Source organism: Zonotrichia leucophrys, chromosome 3 (genome assembly GCF_028769735.1).
Source record: "Zonotrichia leucophrys gambelii isolate GWCS_2022_RI chromosome 3, RI_Zleu_2.0, whole genome shotgun sequence".
Lineage (NCBI taxonomy): Eukaryota > Metazoa > Chordata > Aves > Passeriformes > Passerellidae > Zonotrichia > Zonotrichia leucophrys.
The window spans coordinates 100428122-100442057 of record NC_088172.1 but is presented as its reverse complement, the minus strand read 5'-3'; the positions used below and the strand labels follow the sequence as shown (position 1 = coordinate 100442057).

The 13936-nt window shown below is 53.9% G+C and overlaps 2 protein-coding genes across 3 annotated transcripts; both read left to right on the top strand.

The window, feature by feature from the left end:
* The first annotated feature begins 142 nt into the window (after positions 1–142).
* Positions 143–5295, top strand: LOC135446092 (neuronal PAS domain-containing protein 4-like). Of its 2 annotated transcripts, none has more exons than XM_064709591.1 (8): positions 143–267; positions 2497–2663; positions 2762–2898; positions 3084–3189; positions 3331–3577; positions 3710–3819; positions 4198–4333; positions 4641–5295. In XM_064709591.1, the coding sequence occupies exons 2-8, from the start codon at positions 2615–2617 to the stop codon at positions 4936–4938; spliced, it is 1083 nt and encodes a 360-aa protein (XP_064565661.1). In that variant the 5' UTR covers positions 143–267; positions 2497–2614; the 3' UTR covers positions 4939–5295. The 2 variants fall into 2 exon arrangements, with proteins under 2 accessions (XP_064565661.1, XP_064565660.1); XM_064709590.1 differs by having other exon boundaries at positions 143–1987.
* Positions 5296–5315: 20 nt separating this feature from the next.
* Positions 5316–13283, top strand: RRP36 (ribosomal RNA processing 36). Its single transcript, XM_064709597.1, has 7 exons — positions 5316–5554; positions 8931–9069; positions 11299–11365; positions 12128–12232; positions 12358–12432; positions 12532–12649; positions 12887–13283. The coding sequence occupies exons 1-7, from the start codon at positions 5356–5358 to the stop codon at positions 13024–13026; spliced, it is 843 nt and encodes a 280-aa protein (XP_064565667.1). The 5' UTR covers positions 5316–5355; the 3' UTR covers positions 13027–13283.
* Positions 13284–13936: the final 653 nt, after the last annotated feature.

Below are 13936 nucleotides of genomic sequence, written 5' to 3'. Positions count from 1 at the left end.
TTTCTGTGTGTCCTAGCAGATGAACTGGGGGAGAAAAGGCTTGAGAGGGGAGAGACTGAACCAGGTGCTTTTCCCTGCAGCTGCAGGCACTGGTGGCTTGTGGCAGTGGCTGATGTGAGCCACAGCCCTGCCTGGGGTGGGCAAGGGAAGCTGGGCCCCCCTCCAGCAACACTGCCATGGGGTACCTGCCTCCTGCCCAGAACTGTGCTGTCCTGCAAGAGGACAGAAGGAAAATGGTGTCTGTCTCCTTGGGCTGCACTGCCTCAGGTAGGTGGGTGCTCTGGAGCTTCCTGCTTCAGGGCTGAGGTGGAGGGATGCCTGGGACAGCCTTCCTGCCTGGCACAGAGGGCTGTGCTCAAACCCTTTCTCACCAACGTGAGGCATCTGATGTGAAGAGGAGCTCCAGTGGCAACTGCAGTGGGGCTATTGCAGAGAAAGCTAAGGAAGCACTTGGGGCCTTTCCTGGGATGTAAAGTCACAGGGGGTGCTGAGATGGTGGTGGCTGCATGCCAGGAACATGGGTGGCAGAGGGCTCAGGCTGTCTGTCCTGCCCTGAAGGCTGGCACATGGCCAGGGACCAGTGCTCATCCATCAGCACGAGGTTGCAGAGGTGCCTGGGCTCCTCAGCCTGCAGGAGGTGGCCAATGCAAGCACAATGGAGCAATCTGGAGTGATGTGACAGCAGTGAAACCCCGTGGCAAGAGAACAGAAGGCGCCACAATGGTGACAAGAGCTTGTTCTTCACACACTGGCAGCACTTCGCTGTGAAGGTGATGAGCATCATTGGCCTGGAGGGAAGCAGGCTCTGCTGTGACAGCACATCTGGCTGAGGGGGAGCAGCTCCAGCATCCTTTGTGGTCCTTGGCACCTGCAGGTTACCAAGAGGACTTAGGAGAACATCTCCCATGTGTTATCCAGCAGCTCTAACTCCTTCCCTCTATCAGCTGCCTCAGCCACAGGCCCTCTCTCAAGCTGTGAAATAAATGGTGGAGTTTTTTTGCTGTGCACTAAAGCACCAAGCTGACTCTCCTTGCAGGCTGCCAGGCACTAGGAAATGCCCCCTAACACCCAGAGTCCCTGTGCTGGGCTGTGTGGTGCTGAGCACAGAGGCTCCTCAATTCTGTCACTGGGAGGAATCTCAGTCTCTGGGGCAGTGAGTGGAGACAATCAGCCCCAGAAAGGCTCAGCACCCCATGCCAGCTGCCTCTAGGAGAGCAAACCTTTGTGGGGGACAGGTGTCCTCTGGGAAGGAAAGGGGCTCATCAGGGAGTGGAGTCACTGACACCCCTCTCTTCTTAAAGGGTTCTCTTGGGTCCAGGGGTGCTGTGGCTCTAACCTGCCTCTGCCAGGAACCTACTGCAGGCCTGGGCATGGCACACTGCTCACCACCTTGGTCCTGGTGTTTCCACCTCTATTTTCTTTCTTATCAGCTCCTTCTCCCAGCTCCCAGGTCAGTCATCAGTGGTGCTGGAGAGCAGCTCCCATTCAGGCAGACTTGACACAGGATGTTCTGCAGGGCTGGCAGGAGCTGGGCAGATGTGTGCCCCACAGGGAGATCCCTGCTGCCTTTGTCACTGCCCCCTCCTGAGCGGCAGGTTTGCTTTAAAGACCCTGGCTTCCTTTTATTACTTCCCCTCTCAAATTTCAACTGCTTGCAAGGGCTATTTTTAGCAGCCTGCCTTCTAAAAATAGCCCCGAGCTGTTTGGAGTTGCGTCACAAGAGGTAATTCTCGCCCCTGAGTGGCTTGGCCTCTGCACCCCGGGAGGCTACAAAAGGAGGCCGGGAGCAGCAGGGTCAGCAGGTTCAGCCACAGCCGCAGGCGAAGGAGGCAGCGGTTCCCTGCCAGCGGTTCCCTGCCGGCCCCAGCCATCCCAGCCCCGGCAGCATGACCATCTTCTGCAGCCACTGCCACCGGCCACTGCAGGCAGAGATGAGCTGCCTGCCCGCCAGGGCCAAGCAGGCGCCCAGCGCCCCGAGGCCCTTCAGGTGAGCTCTCTCCCACCTCCTGCCCTCCCTCGGGGCTGGGATGGCCTTCCAGAACCCCGGGATAGCTGCTGTAGGCTCTGATGGCCCTTGCAAGGTGCTGACACCAGCCTGGGACAGCGGGACTGCCAGCCAGTGCATGGGGAGGAGGTGCAGGAATTTGGAGGGGCAGAAGTACTTTAGGTGGTTTAGGAGGAAAGGCATATTGTACTGGGCTGGGGTGCACAGATGTACTTTCCATCCTGGTGGGGAGGTTGTGTTACATGGGCTCAGGTCATTGTCCAGCCTGGTGCCCAGCAGGAGAGGCACCAGCCATACCAGCAGCGTGTGCCCCTGGCTAGGCTGGAGCACCTCTGCCTGTGCCCACAAGGTTTGCTCTCCTAGAGGCAGCAGCTGGCACGGGTGCTGAGCATCTCCATATCCCCGAGCTGGCAATTCTTGCCACAATGACAGGCAGGGAATGCCATCCCTTGCCCTCCCTGGACAGATGTCCCACATGGTTGGCTTTGCAGGTCAACCAAGAGTGCTTCCAAGGCTCGCCGAGACCAGATCAATGCGGAGCTGCAGGCGCTGCGCTCCCTGCTGCCCATCTCTGCCCAAGAGAAGGAGCGGCTCTCCTACCTGCACACCATGGCCCTGGTGTGCCTCCGCCTGCGGGGGGCTCAGCTCTTCCCTCCAGGTACCCTCAGCACTGCTGCACTCCACGCTCCCTTGGCTCTGTGTGGGGCACTGCCCCTGCCTCATCCAAGACAACTCTTCACCCTCCTCCCCCTGCAGGCTTGGCTCCTCCTACGGGACCGGCCCTTGGCACAGAACTACTCTCCCTGCTCCCGGGGTTTCTTCTTGTGCTCTCAGCAGACAGCAAGCTGGTCTACATCTCAGAGAACGTGGCTCAGGTCCTGGGCCTCTCTGTGGTAAGGCCTGCTCACTGGGCATTTGCAGTCACTGTCCCCATACCCATCCTGGTGCCTTCATTGCCTGCACGGCACGCTGTCCCAGCAGACACTGGGCTGTGGCTGCAGCAGGCTGTGCACCCACGATGGCAGCCAGGGCCCACTGAGACAGGCACAGTCTCTGAGGGCAGCCCTCTGTTTGTCAGGTGGAGCTGCTCGCTCAGGGGGACACGCTCTTTGACATCCTGGATGGGCGAGTGGGAGAGGATGTGCACAAGAAGCTCCTCCTTGCCCGGGAGGAGCCTGGCAGGGGTAAGGGACACTTTGGCTGGCATCTCATGGATCTTGCCATCCTGCTCTGGCCCTTGGATGTGATTCCAGAGCAGGGCCAGCCCTGCTTGGAGCAGAGTGAGGGAGCTCCTAACCCACTCTGAATGGTTTGTTTCCCTGCAGAAGTCACTTTTGTCAGCGAGATGCGCACGTCCAAGGCCTTCCGGCTGCAGCACGGGGGCAATCGGGTGATGGCAGTGTGTGGGCGCTTTGTGGCCCTGCACTGGCCACCCTCCCCCTCCAGCACAGCCTTCCTGGCTCTCTGCACACCCCTTGTGCAGTCACCCACAGATGGCGAAGCTGCTTCCCAGGATGACATATTCCAGAGCATGCATCTCCTGGACATGACGTTTATTGATGTCACGGAGAGGTGAGGGGTGCCTGCTCGCACACAGTCCCAGCTGTACATCTCAGCCAGCAAGAATAATTCCCTTCACCTAGCCTGTGTATGGGATGCAGGCTCCATACAGCACTCAGTCTCCACTCCCCTTGTTTTCCCCAGTGTCACCTACCACCTCGGCTACCACCGGGAGGAGCTGGTCGGTCAGTCGTGGTACAGCCTCCTGCACCCTGAGGATGCTGAGCTGGCAGCTGCCCAGCACAGGGCCCTGGGTGAGTGTCACACCCAGGAACGTGTGTGCTGTCCCCTGGCCCAATGGTCTGGTTATGCCTGAAACGTGGCTATCCAGGACAGCAGTGCCAAAGTGAATTCAGCACTCCCTGTTGTGAGTCCCTGCTCCAAAAAGGATGAAGTGGGGAAGTGATTACACGCCCCATACACTGTCTATAAGTAGTTTCCAAGCTGGGGGTGGGCATCCTGCTTTGCCACGGTATACAGAAGAGGGACAAGCCTACCTGAGCCCCATCTCTGTGTTGCTTCTGTCCTGCTGGGGCCAGCGGCAGAGCCCACCGGGGCAGCCTGCGGGGCTCTCCCGGCACCCCGGGGCCGTGCCCTGCTGTGGCTCACGCAGTCCCTTCCCTTGCCCGCAGCGCTGGGCGCCGGGGCCGGGCCGGCAGCGGGGACCGCTGTGCTGCGAGTGCTGCGCAGGGACCGCGCCTGGAGCTGGCTGCGAGTGTGGGCGCGGCGGGACGGCGGCTGCATCACCTGCACCTGCCGCTGCCTCAGGTGAGCGGGATCCCGGGAATGGGGGCTGCATCACCTGCATCTGCCGCTGCCTCGGGTGAGCGGGATCCCGGGAATGGGGGCTGCATCACCTGCACCTGCCGCTGCCTCGGGTGAGCAGGATCCCGGGGGGTGGTGGGGCTGCATCACCTGCCGCTGCCTCAGGTGAGCGGGAACTCTGGGGAGGGGTTGTATCACCTGCAGCTGCTTCCTCAGGTGAGCGGGAGCCCGGGGAATGGTGGTGCTGCATCACCTGCACCGAGCGCTCAGCCAGGGTCCGCAGGCTGTCGCTTACCCCGTGTCCCCGCAGGGAGGAGGAGGCGGCCCACCTGCGCTCCCGGCAGCCCCGCGCCGCCGCGCCGCCCGCGGGCGCGGATGTGGCCCGGCTGGCCGAGCAGCTCCGCGCCCTGGCCGACAGCCTCTCGCCGCCCGCTCCGCCCTGCCGCTGGTCTCGTCCCGAGGAAGCCGAAGACGATGCCTCTGTCTGCTTTGGGAACTCTCTGCTGCACCACCCTCCTGCCCAGTTCCTTCGGTTTCCCTTCGAGCAGAAAATAGGGTGCGACATTCCAAGTGTGCTCCCACAGGTGTGGAGTGCTCAGAGGTGCTGACACCCCTTGGTGTGCTGGCTGTACCTGTCCTATGCAGGCCGCTGTGTGTAACCACAGTTCAGCCTGCTAGTCACGTCCGACAGCTGCAGGTGATCCAGCTGGAGGCCATGGCAAACCTTCGTTTAAACTTGGTGCTCGCATTAGAAACAGTCTGGGCTGCGATAAATACGCCATCAGGACAGCTCAGTCCCGCAGCGCAAAGGGATCCAGATCTTGCACTTAAAAACATTTATTGACTTCTTAGTTGGGTATCCCCAGGGCCTTTGTGTACATAACCCGTTCCTCAGAAAGAAAGGATTTTTTTCTTAAAAAAAAAAAAAATAATAAAAAAAAAAGACAATAAACAGCGCTCCCCCACGTGACCGCCTCTGCTCCGCTTCCGGTTCCGCCGGTGCCGCGCGGGCCGTTCCGGGGGCGATGGGGCCGCGCCGTGAGGGACCGGGATGGGGACGGGGACAAGGACGGGGACGAGCCGCCGCCGCCGCCCTCACAGAGAGCGAGGAAGAGGCGGCTGCGGAGCAGGCGCTCGGGAGGAGGCTGGAGCCGGCGGAGGAGAGCTCTGGCTCCAGCGACGAGAGCGACGACGGCGGGAGCGTGGCGGGGGCTGGCGGGAAAGGTGAGGGAGCCCGGCGGGAGCGACTCCGGGTGAAGGCGGCACCTCGGCTCGGTTTGGTGGGAAAAGTGCTGCCAAAGAGCTCGGTGCCCTCTCGTATCCCAGCTCCTGCCCAGCTGAGCAGCTCGGGATCAGCAGCGGGGTTGGGTGAGAGGTCCCTGGAACAAACTCGTGTAGGGGCCACTTTTCCCCGGTGCGGAAAATCGCAGAACCATAAATTGATTTGCTTGGAAGGGTTCTTAAAGCTCACCCATTTAACTCCACCCTCATCTGGCTCCAGGCTGGGTTGCTGTGGGAGATGTCACAGGTCTCGGGGGCAATGCTGGGTGCCAGGTCAGGTGTGCAGGAGCTGGAGAGGCCCTGGCAGCACAGCAGAGGAGAAGGAGCAGGCGGTGCCCGGCTGTGTGGGCTGAGGGCCGGCATGGGGGCTCTCATCCACTGCAGCAAACACAGTTTGGTTTCCCCGTCTCAGAACGATCCGAGTGAGAATGAAAACCTTACAAATAATACAGCAAAAGCCCTTGAAGGGAATCGTGAGGGAGTGGGCATTGGTGTTATCTGCAGGCACAGCACAGCGTGTCACGGGTGTGAGGAGTCACTGATCCTTGTGAAAGGTCTCCAGGGTGTGTCTGTGGGGAAGGCACATCTCTGCAGGTGAGATTTTGGCAGTGGGTTTCAGAGGTGGGCAAGGTGCCTCGCCATCTGTTGTAGGCATTTTGTTTTTCTCTGGTGAGCAAAGCTCAGAGAGGGGATCACTGGCAGGCACTCTTTCCTTCCCACAGCTGGATGGGAATGGGAACGGGAACAGCAGCTTTGCTTTTGCCATCTGTCAGGGCACTCTGTTGATCTTGTTTCTGGAGCAGGAGGAGTTCTTTTGGAGTCCAGCACTGATTTTGTCTCAGCAGGGAAGGACTGGGCAGATATCAGGCATTTCTTTAGGCCATCTGTGTGCTCTGCTGGTTGTATAGCTCCCTGCAGGTTCAGCTGAGGAAGACATAAGGTGTCCATGTGCCACAGGAGTCTGGGAGGAGAGGAAACACAGGACGCTGTGCTTGAGAGCAGGAAATGCCCCTGTTATCTGCAGGTAACAGTAGCTTATCAAGAGGTGCAAAAAGAAGGAAACAATCCACAAAATAATGGATGAAGGGGAGAAGTGGCAGGAGGGAAAATTAAATGGGCAACAAATACAGCAGAGAACAGGTAAGTTATATACTAAGGGGAAAAAATAGAATGAAAAAATTGGGAAATTAAGTCCTCAAGCAAGAATGCAAGGAACAAGGAAAATAAGCTAATCCTGCCTTTTTAACCAAAACCTTTTCACACACACAGTTGCCAATTCTGCTGCCCAGCAGTGAATGCCTGCTGGGACCACTCACTTCTGCTCCAGAACAGGCTTTCTTTTTTTTTTATAGTGATGTTTTTATCACTGTGAGGGGTTAATTCAGTCTCCTAGAAATAGGCAGTAGGATGTATCTTGTGGACTGATACTACCATGTGGAAATAATTTTCCCTATCAGGTTTTAGGTAGTCAGGTTTGGTCTCCTGTACCAGTGATGAAATACTTTATCATGGAAACTCTGCATGCCTTTGCTTTGTCTGATTTATACCAAATCTCCTTTTGGCATCATTTGATATGGTGTCTTTATCTCATTTTCATTGAAGTCTTTGCTATGTAAACAGCATTGTTTTGGAATTTCAGCCAAGTGGAATATTGGAGTGCAAGTGATGGCGCCTTGTCTTCATCAAGTGCTGAGAGTATCTTCCACTTCATAATTCCTTTCTTTTAATGCTTTATTTGTCCTTTTGGTTGTCCTTGTTCCGGATTTGGATGGGGTGGGAAGCAGTGCAATGAAATCATGCTGTATTCACATTTCCTTTGTCCCTTGTGCAGCAGACTGGATAGTCCCTGCTCCTGTACCCCACCTCAGAGCACTAATGAGCATCATCAGAGCAGAGTTCCTGAGCGTTCAGAGCAAGCAAAATGAAAACATTTACTGAGGCAGCTCTTGGCTGTGCCCATGATGTTTTCTGGATGATGAGAGTTGTTTCTGAAGGTCATGGTTATTGCCAGGATGAGAGTGCTTGGGATGAGTCCATGCTCTGAGCCAGTGTGACTGACTGACCTCGTGTTGCTTCCTGAATTTGGCAGGGCACACAAACCTCGCTCATGGGACAGTTTTGTGTTTGTGTGGGAAGGGTTTGGGAGTGAGTGGGCTCCAAGAGCAGCTTGTGGGGCACCTGGTATCCAGCCAAGGTATCAGACAGGCTATGATGGTCCCTGCTGGGCCACACTTGGTGTGTTTTGTATTGCAAAGGCTCAGAAAGACCATGTGTCTGTCACTGCTCAGGGGTGCTGAGCAGGCAAACACCACCTCAGTCAGTTTGCCAAGGCTTTCTGTCGCAGAAAGGATCTTTCCATAGGATCTTTCATGGAAAATCCTTTCCTTAGGATTTTTTCTCCTGAGAAATTGAGAGGCCTCAGGAACAAAATGTAAACATTGATTATCTGCTGCTGTGGAATGCAACAGGTGGATCTTTGATTGGACCATATTGGTTGTTTCTAATTAATGGCCAATCACAGCCCAGCTGGCTCGGACAGAGAGTCTGAGCCACAAACCTTTGTTACCATTCCTTCCTATTCTATTCTTAGCTGGCCTTCTGATGAAATCCTTTCTTCTATTCTTTTAGTATAGTTTTAATGTAATATATATCATAAAACAATAAATCCAACCTTCTGAAACGTGGAGTCAGATCTTGGTCTCTTCCCCAGCCCAAAAACCCCTGTGAACACGGTCACAGCTTTCCCTCCCAGAAGGGACACAGTGCAAACCCTGAGTGGAATGAGCATATCCAAGTGCTGACTGAAGAAATGCTTTCAGTTGTTGGTTCTGAACACCTAGAAGTGTAAATCTAGAATAAAGAATAGTATGATAATATTTTTGCATTCTGGTTATAAGAAGCATTAAAGGTTACTGATATTAAAGAAACATTAAAGTGGGAAAGTCAGGACTTAGAGGTGACCCCTCAGAATTCACAGTGCCCAGTGTAGAGCTTGCACTGCTCTTTGTGCCAGGTAAACACTTTGTACTGGTCTTGTGTGTGCTGTGGAGTGGAGAGAGAAGCAAAGACACTCTGGGGAGAGGGGGAGGCTGCTCTGTTCTGGTGGTGGAGACTGAAGTGATCAATGGCAGAGGAACCAGAGGCTGAGAGATGCAGGGGTTTCTCCCTGCTGTGCAGTTGTACAGGGATGGCACCACTTGTGCCATCCTGTGCTTGTGTCACTGTCCCAAGCTCTGAGGCAGCCCTCTTGGTGGAGTTTGGGGGTGAGAAGTGCCTTGAGGAGCTGTTCAGCTCAGGTGTGCTCTGTGCTCTCTTCCAGGTCAGTCTGACATGTCTTTTGAGGAGCTCCTGCGGGTGCAGAGTGATGCAAAGACCAGAGTAAGCAGGAAGGTGCCTGCTGGGAAGAAAACTGCACAGCCTGCCAAAGCTACACTGAAGCAGCAACAAGGCAAAAAGGGGTAAAGAGGCTCTTTTGTGATCAGAAAAATGTGTGTGTGTGCTCTCTGCATCCCAGAAATTACACTGGGAGCTCCTCACAGCAGTGATGTTGCCTTGGAGCTGGCATAGATCTCCTTTAATGTACTGGACAATAATGCCTGTCACTATAGTTTCATTTGGGAATGGTCTGGTGCTGTTTTCAGAGCTCTTAATATCCTGTTCTCTTCAAATCCCCAGCAGCCACCTGACAGTTAAATTGGCACTCAGTGCCTTTATACCCTCTAAATTAAGGCACTTGTAACCCTTGGCATGGTGTGCCTCTCAAGCTCTGTGACAGTGTCCACTGTGACCTGAAATAGTTGCCCTGCTGGTTCCTAAACCCCTTCCAGCTTATCAGTATCTTCTGCCTGGCTCTCACTGCCTGGACTTACAGACAATTGTTCTGGAATTCCATTTATCCTTCTCTTGCTGTCTCATCTGTGGCTTGTTCATTTTCCTTTATTCCCTCTCTACAGAACTTGCCATCACAGACTTTTCCCTGTATTCACCACAACAAAAGCTATCTTACCTTTTTACAGTTCTCCCCAGGCCCCCACTGCTAACAGCAATACCCTTACCCCTTATTTGCAGTAATTAGGTAGTTTTCAATCCTCAGAGTGGCACCCAGGTGATTTGAATGGGTTTCCTCTCTTACACTGGCACTCCCTATCTTATTTCTGAACCTCTGCTCAATGCACAAGCAGAGAACACAAAATACATTTCTTCTGCCATAAAGAGTTGGTTAGGATAATGCTTCTGCTTTACTTTTTACCCAAGACTCTGGGGATTTTGTGTAGTGCAACATCATCTCTCAGTGTCTCTATTTCTGCCACGCAGTTTGCATAATTCTGCTTTTGTTTAATTCCTCTAATCCTTTAAGTAATGTATTGCTGGAAATCCCACATGCTTTTTCTCTCATGTTTTTGTTATGGAAGTGAGCTTCTTAAAGAAAGGGCTTCAGGGAATTCCCTGGCACTGAGCTGTTTCAGCAGTGACTCCAGAGCATTGTGCAGGGTTGTTGCCTCAGAGGATGTGGGAATACACTGAGCACTGCCCTGAGAGGGATTTGGAAAACCTGTGCCTGTGGGGTTGTGGCTGGCTGTGGCTGCTCTCAGCAGGTGTCCCTCAGCAAGTTTGCTGTCAGCAGAAACATGGGAGGAGTAGCTGCTCCACACAGGGCTGTGCTGCCATTCCATGAGACCTGGGCAGGCTGGGCACAAAGAAGCTCCTGGAATTCAGCCATGGCAAGGGCAGGCTCCTGCAGAGAAGGACCTGGGGGTCCTGGTGGACAACGAGCTGTCCTTGGGCCAGCCCTGCCCTGGGGGACAAGAAGGCCAACAGGATCCTGGGCTGCATCAGGAACTGCAGTGCCAGCAGGGCAGGGAGGGGATCCTGCCCCTCTGCTCAGCCCTGGGGAGGCCAGTCTGGAGTGCTGTGCCCAGTTCTGGGATCCTCAGGACAAGAGAGACACGGAGCTCCTGGAGAGGATGAATCCACTAGAGGGCAAAAAAACCCCAAAGAAACATTAGGGAACTGGAGCATCTCTCCTGTGACAACAGGTTGAGGTAGCTGGGACTGTTTAGCCTGGAGAAGAGATGACTGAGAGGGGACCTTATCACTGGAAATATGTAAAGGGCAGGTGACAAGAGGATGGGGCCAGGCTCTTTTCAGTGGCATCCAGAGACAGGCAAGGGGCAATACAGAAACACAGGGAGTTTCACCTGAATATGAGGAAAAGCTTCCTCACTCTGAGGGTGACTGAACACTGAAAGAAGTGCTCAGTGAGGTTGTGGAGTCTCCTTCTCTGGATTTTTTTAAAACCCACCTGGATGCAATCCTGTGCAATCTGCTCTAAGTGACTCTGCTTTAGGAAAGGTTCCTTCCACCCCTAGCCATTCTGTGACTTCATGAGAAGAATAATCAGTTCAACACATTATTGATGCAGGTGGTGGGTTTTCACTTGATACAGAGGAGCTGTTCCAGGTTCTTTGTAGGGTTGTTTTAACCACATTTTGATATATTTGCTTGTTGTAACCTTCTGTGGCTTTTGACTGAGCCACCTCTTTGCTTTCTATATCATGGTAAGGATTGAGCTGGGAGAATCTCTTGTGCAGTAATGTTCTTCTGAGGGTCCAAATGACCTCCCAGTATATCAGCTTGGGCCTCACTCTGGCATTTGCTCCTCTTAAATCCATTTTTCTTGTTTTCAGGCCACTGGAGATGTCAGCCAAGAAGCCTGTACCTTTCCTGAGACAAGTGGTCCCTGTTAGGAAGAAGGTGGGTGCTGCCCCTCCCCAGCTCAGGGCTTGCCTTAGTGCTGCTGAAGGGCACACACTTGGGAATGGGGCTGCTGCAGGTGGCACAGGCTGCTTCTGGAGGACAGGGCTGGACCATGGGGAGTGCAGGCAGTGACAGTGTTACCCTGGGGAGAACAATGGGTGGGTTGGAGCAGCTGCAGGTTAACTTGAGAGTTTGTGACCCAGATGTTTCTAGAAGGTGCAATGACAGCCTCCAATGACAGTTCCACTGCAAACTATGGTCATTGTTCTAATCCCAGAAGTTCAGATGTCCATCTATTTTCCAATCTGAATCTAACTTTTGACCTATCATTGCTGGATCATTGGAATATGGTAATTTCCACAGTTAGAGACCTCTTTGTCCCACCCTTTTTGCATGACCTGACCCAGTTAATCTGTGAAAATCTAGATAGTTATGAGTTCACAAATCCAGCACCTTGACAACACACATTCAGCCAGCTCTTGGTCTGGGAGTTGCAGGTGTTTGCACTCCTGCTGTTATTTTTGGCTGTTCCTGGGTGGCAGACTGGCACATGGAGATGTCTGTTGTATGATAAACTTGATGCAGGCATGACTTTGGGAATGCCACCTTGACCATTGAACTCAGTCTTTGCCAACTGCAAATATTTCAGTGTGGAAGCATAACATTGCTGGGGAAAAAAATTGGCTGATCCACGAAGGGAGAGTCAGCAGGCTGTTAACAGGATAACAATGGCTACAGCTCTTGCCTTCCTGCTGACAGGTCCAGAGAGACCCTCGATTTGATGACCTGTCTGGAGAGTATAAGCCTGACATATTTATGAAGACCTACAGCTTCCTGGACAGCATCAAGAAGCAGGAGAAGGAGGTGATGCTCTGTGCCTGTCCTTGCCTGGAAGAACCTTGCTTGGCAGGGGCTACTTCTTCAAAGGCTTTTCACAGGGGAGGGGACAGGCAGGCAGTGATGCAGCTTTCTGCTCTCTTCTTCTTCAGATGGTTCAGAAGCAGCTGAAGAAATGCCGGAACGTGGAGCAGAAGGAGAAACTCCAGCGGCTCCTGAACCGTATGGTGAGTTCAGTGAGCAGCTCCTCTCTGGGGGCACTGGCAGAGAGGATGTGTCACCTGAGCTCTGACCCAGTGCTGACACAGGCCATCCTTTTTGTACAGACACAGCAGGAACAGGCACAGAAAAAACAGCAGAAGCTGAGAGAGAGGGAGCTGTCTTTGAAAAGACAACAGAGGGAATTGGCCAAGCAGGGAAAGAAACCTTTCTTCCTAAAGAAATGTAAGTACTCGGAGTGAGCATGCTGCAGGGGCATCTAGAGGGAGAACTGCTGGCAGGAATTCAAGCTCTGGGAGCAAGGTGTCCATACCATCCCACACAGCTGTGGGGGAATTGTTCCAGTGCTGCTGCTCAAGGGAGAAGCTAAGCCTGGACCAGGGAGGGAGAGGTGGGAAGGGGCTGCTCTGGAGAGATGTTCTGGGGCTTCAGTTTAAAACTCAACTTCCCTCTGCTCTGCAGCTGAGAAGCGGAAATTGGAGCTAGCTGAGAAGTATGCAGAGCTGAAGAGGAGTGGAAAGCTGGAGAGCTTCCTGAACAAGAAGAGGAAGAGGAATGCCATCAAAGACAAGCGCCATCTGCCCTCACAGAAGAACTTGTGACTGTTGGACAGTCGTGCTGTTGTCTGGCACTGGCTCATTCTGCCTTGGCCAGCCCTGGAGGATGGTTATCCCTCTTCCCAGGACCTGCCTTCCAGTGTGCAGTGATGCTCTAAGGCAGCAGAGCAGGGGCTGAACTGAAGGAACTACATTTATTTTGTAGCTGAAGTATCTGCTTTGCTTGTGGTTTAGATCATGCCTGGGTGGTGACAAGTGTGTCATGCAGATGCTGATGGTGATGACAGCTGTCTTTGCCCTTGCACCTGCTCATTTCTAACTCCAGCAAGGAAAGCCTGAGTCCTGCCCTGCACTGCTGGCTCTACTCCAGGTTCTCTCAGACTTCCACAGAGGCAGAAAAGGATGTGGGACAATCCCTGCTCAGAGCAGCCACCCTGACTTCAGATCAGGTTGCTCAGGGCTGCTTTGGTGGGATCTGGTAATGTCCAAGGACAGATGCCTTCACCTCTCTTGGCCTCTGCTCCACTGCTTCAGGTTCTCAAGATGGAACTTTTTGTTCCCTCATCCAGGAACCTGTTTTTACTTTATTCCCACTGTCAGTCTGTTACAGTCAAAAGTGTTTGACCTTAGGGGTGTCAGTGCCTCTCTCCAATATCCCACCAGCCCTCTTGCTTCTCCTTGTTCCTTTTTCCCCCTGTCTGCCATGGCTGTGCTGACAAGGGGATGGCTCAGATAACCCCAGCGTGAGAGGTCAGAGTGTGCTGGGAGAGTGCCTGGGCACATCTGTGCCCTGTGGGTGGCCACAGGTGTTTGGGGCCTGGGGACAGCCTTGCTGGGACCAAACATGGAGCAAGGAGCAGGTCAGCCAGCCTGAGGGTGCCGCTGAACCACTTAGCTCCACTGTAATTCCTGTGGGTGAAGCAAGTTCTGCTCTGGTGAGGGGATTAAGTGGAAC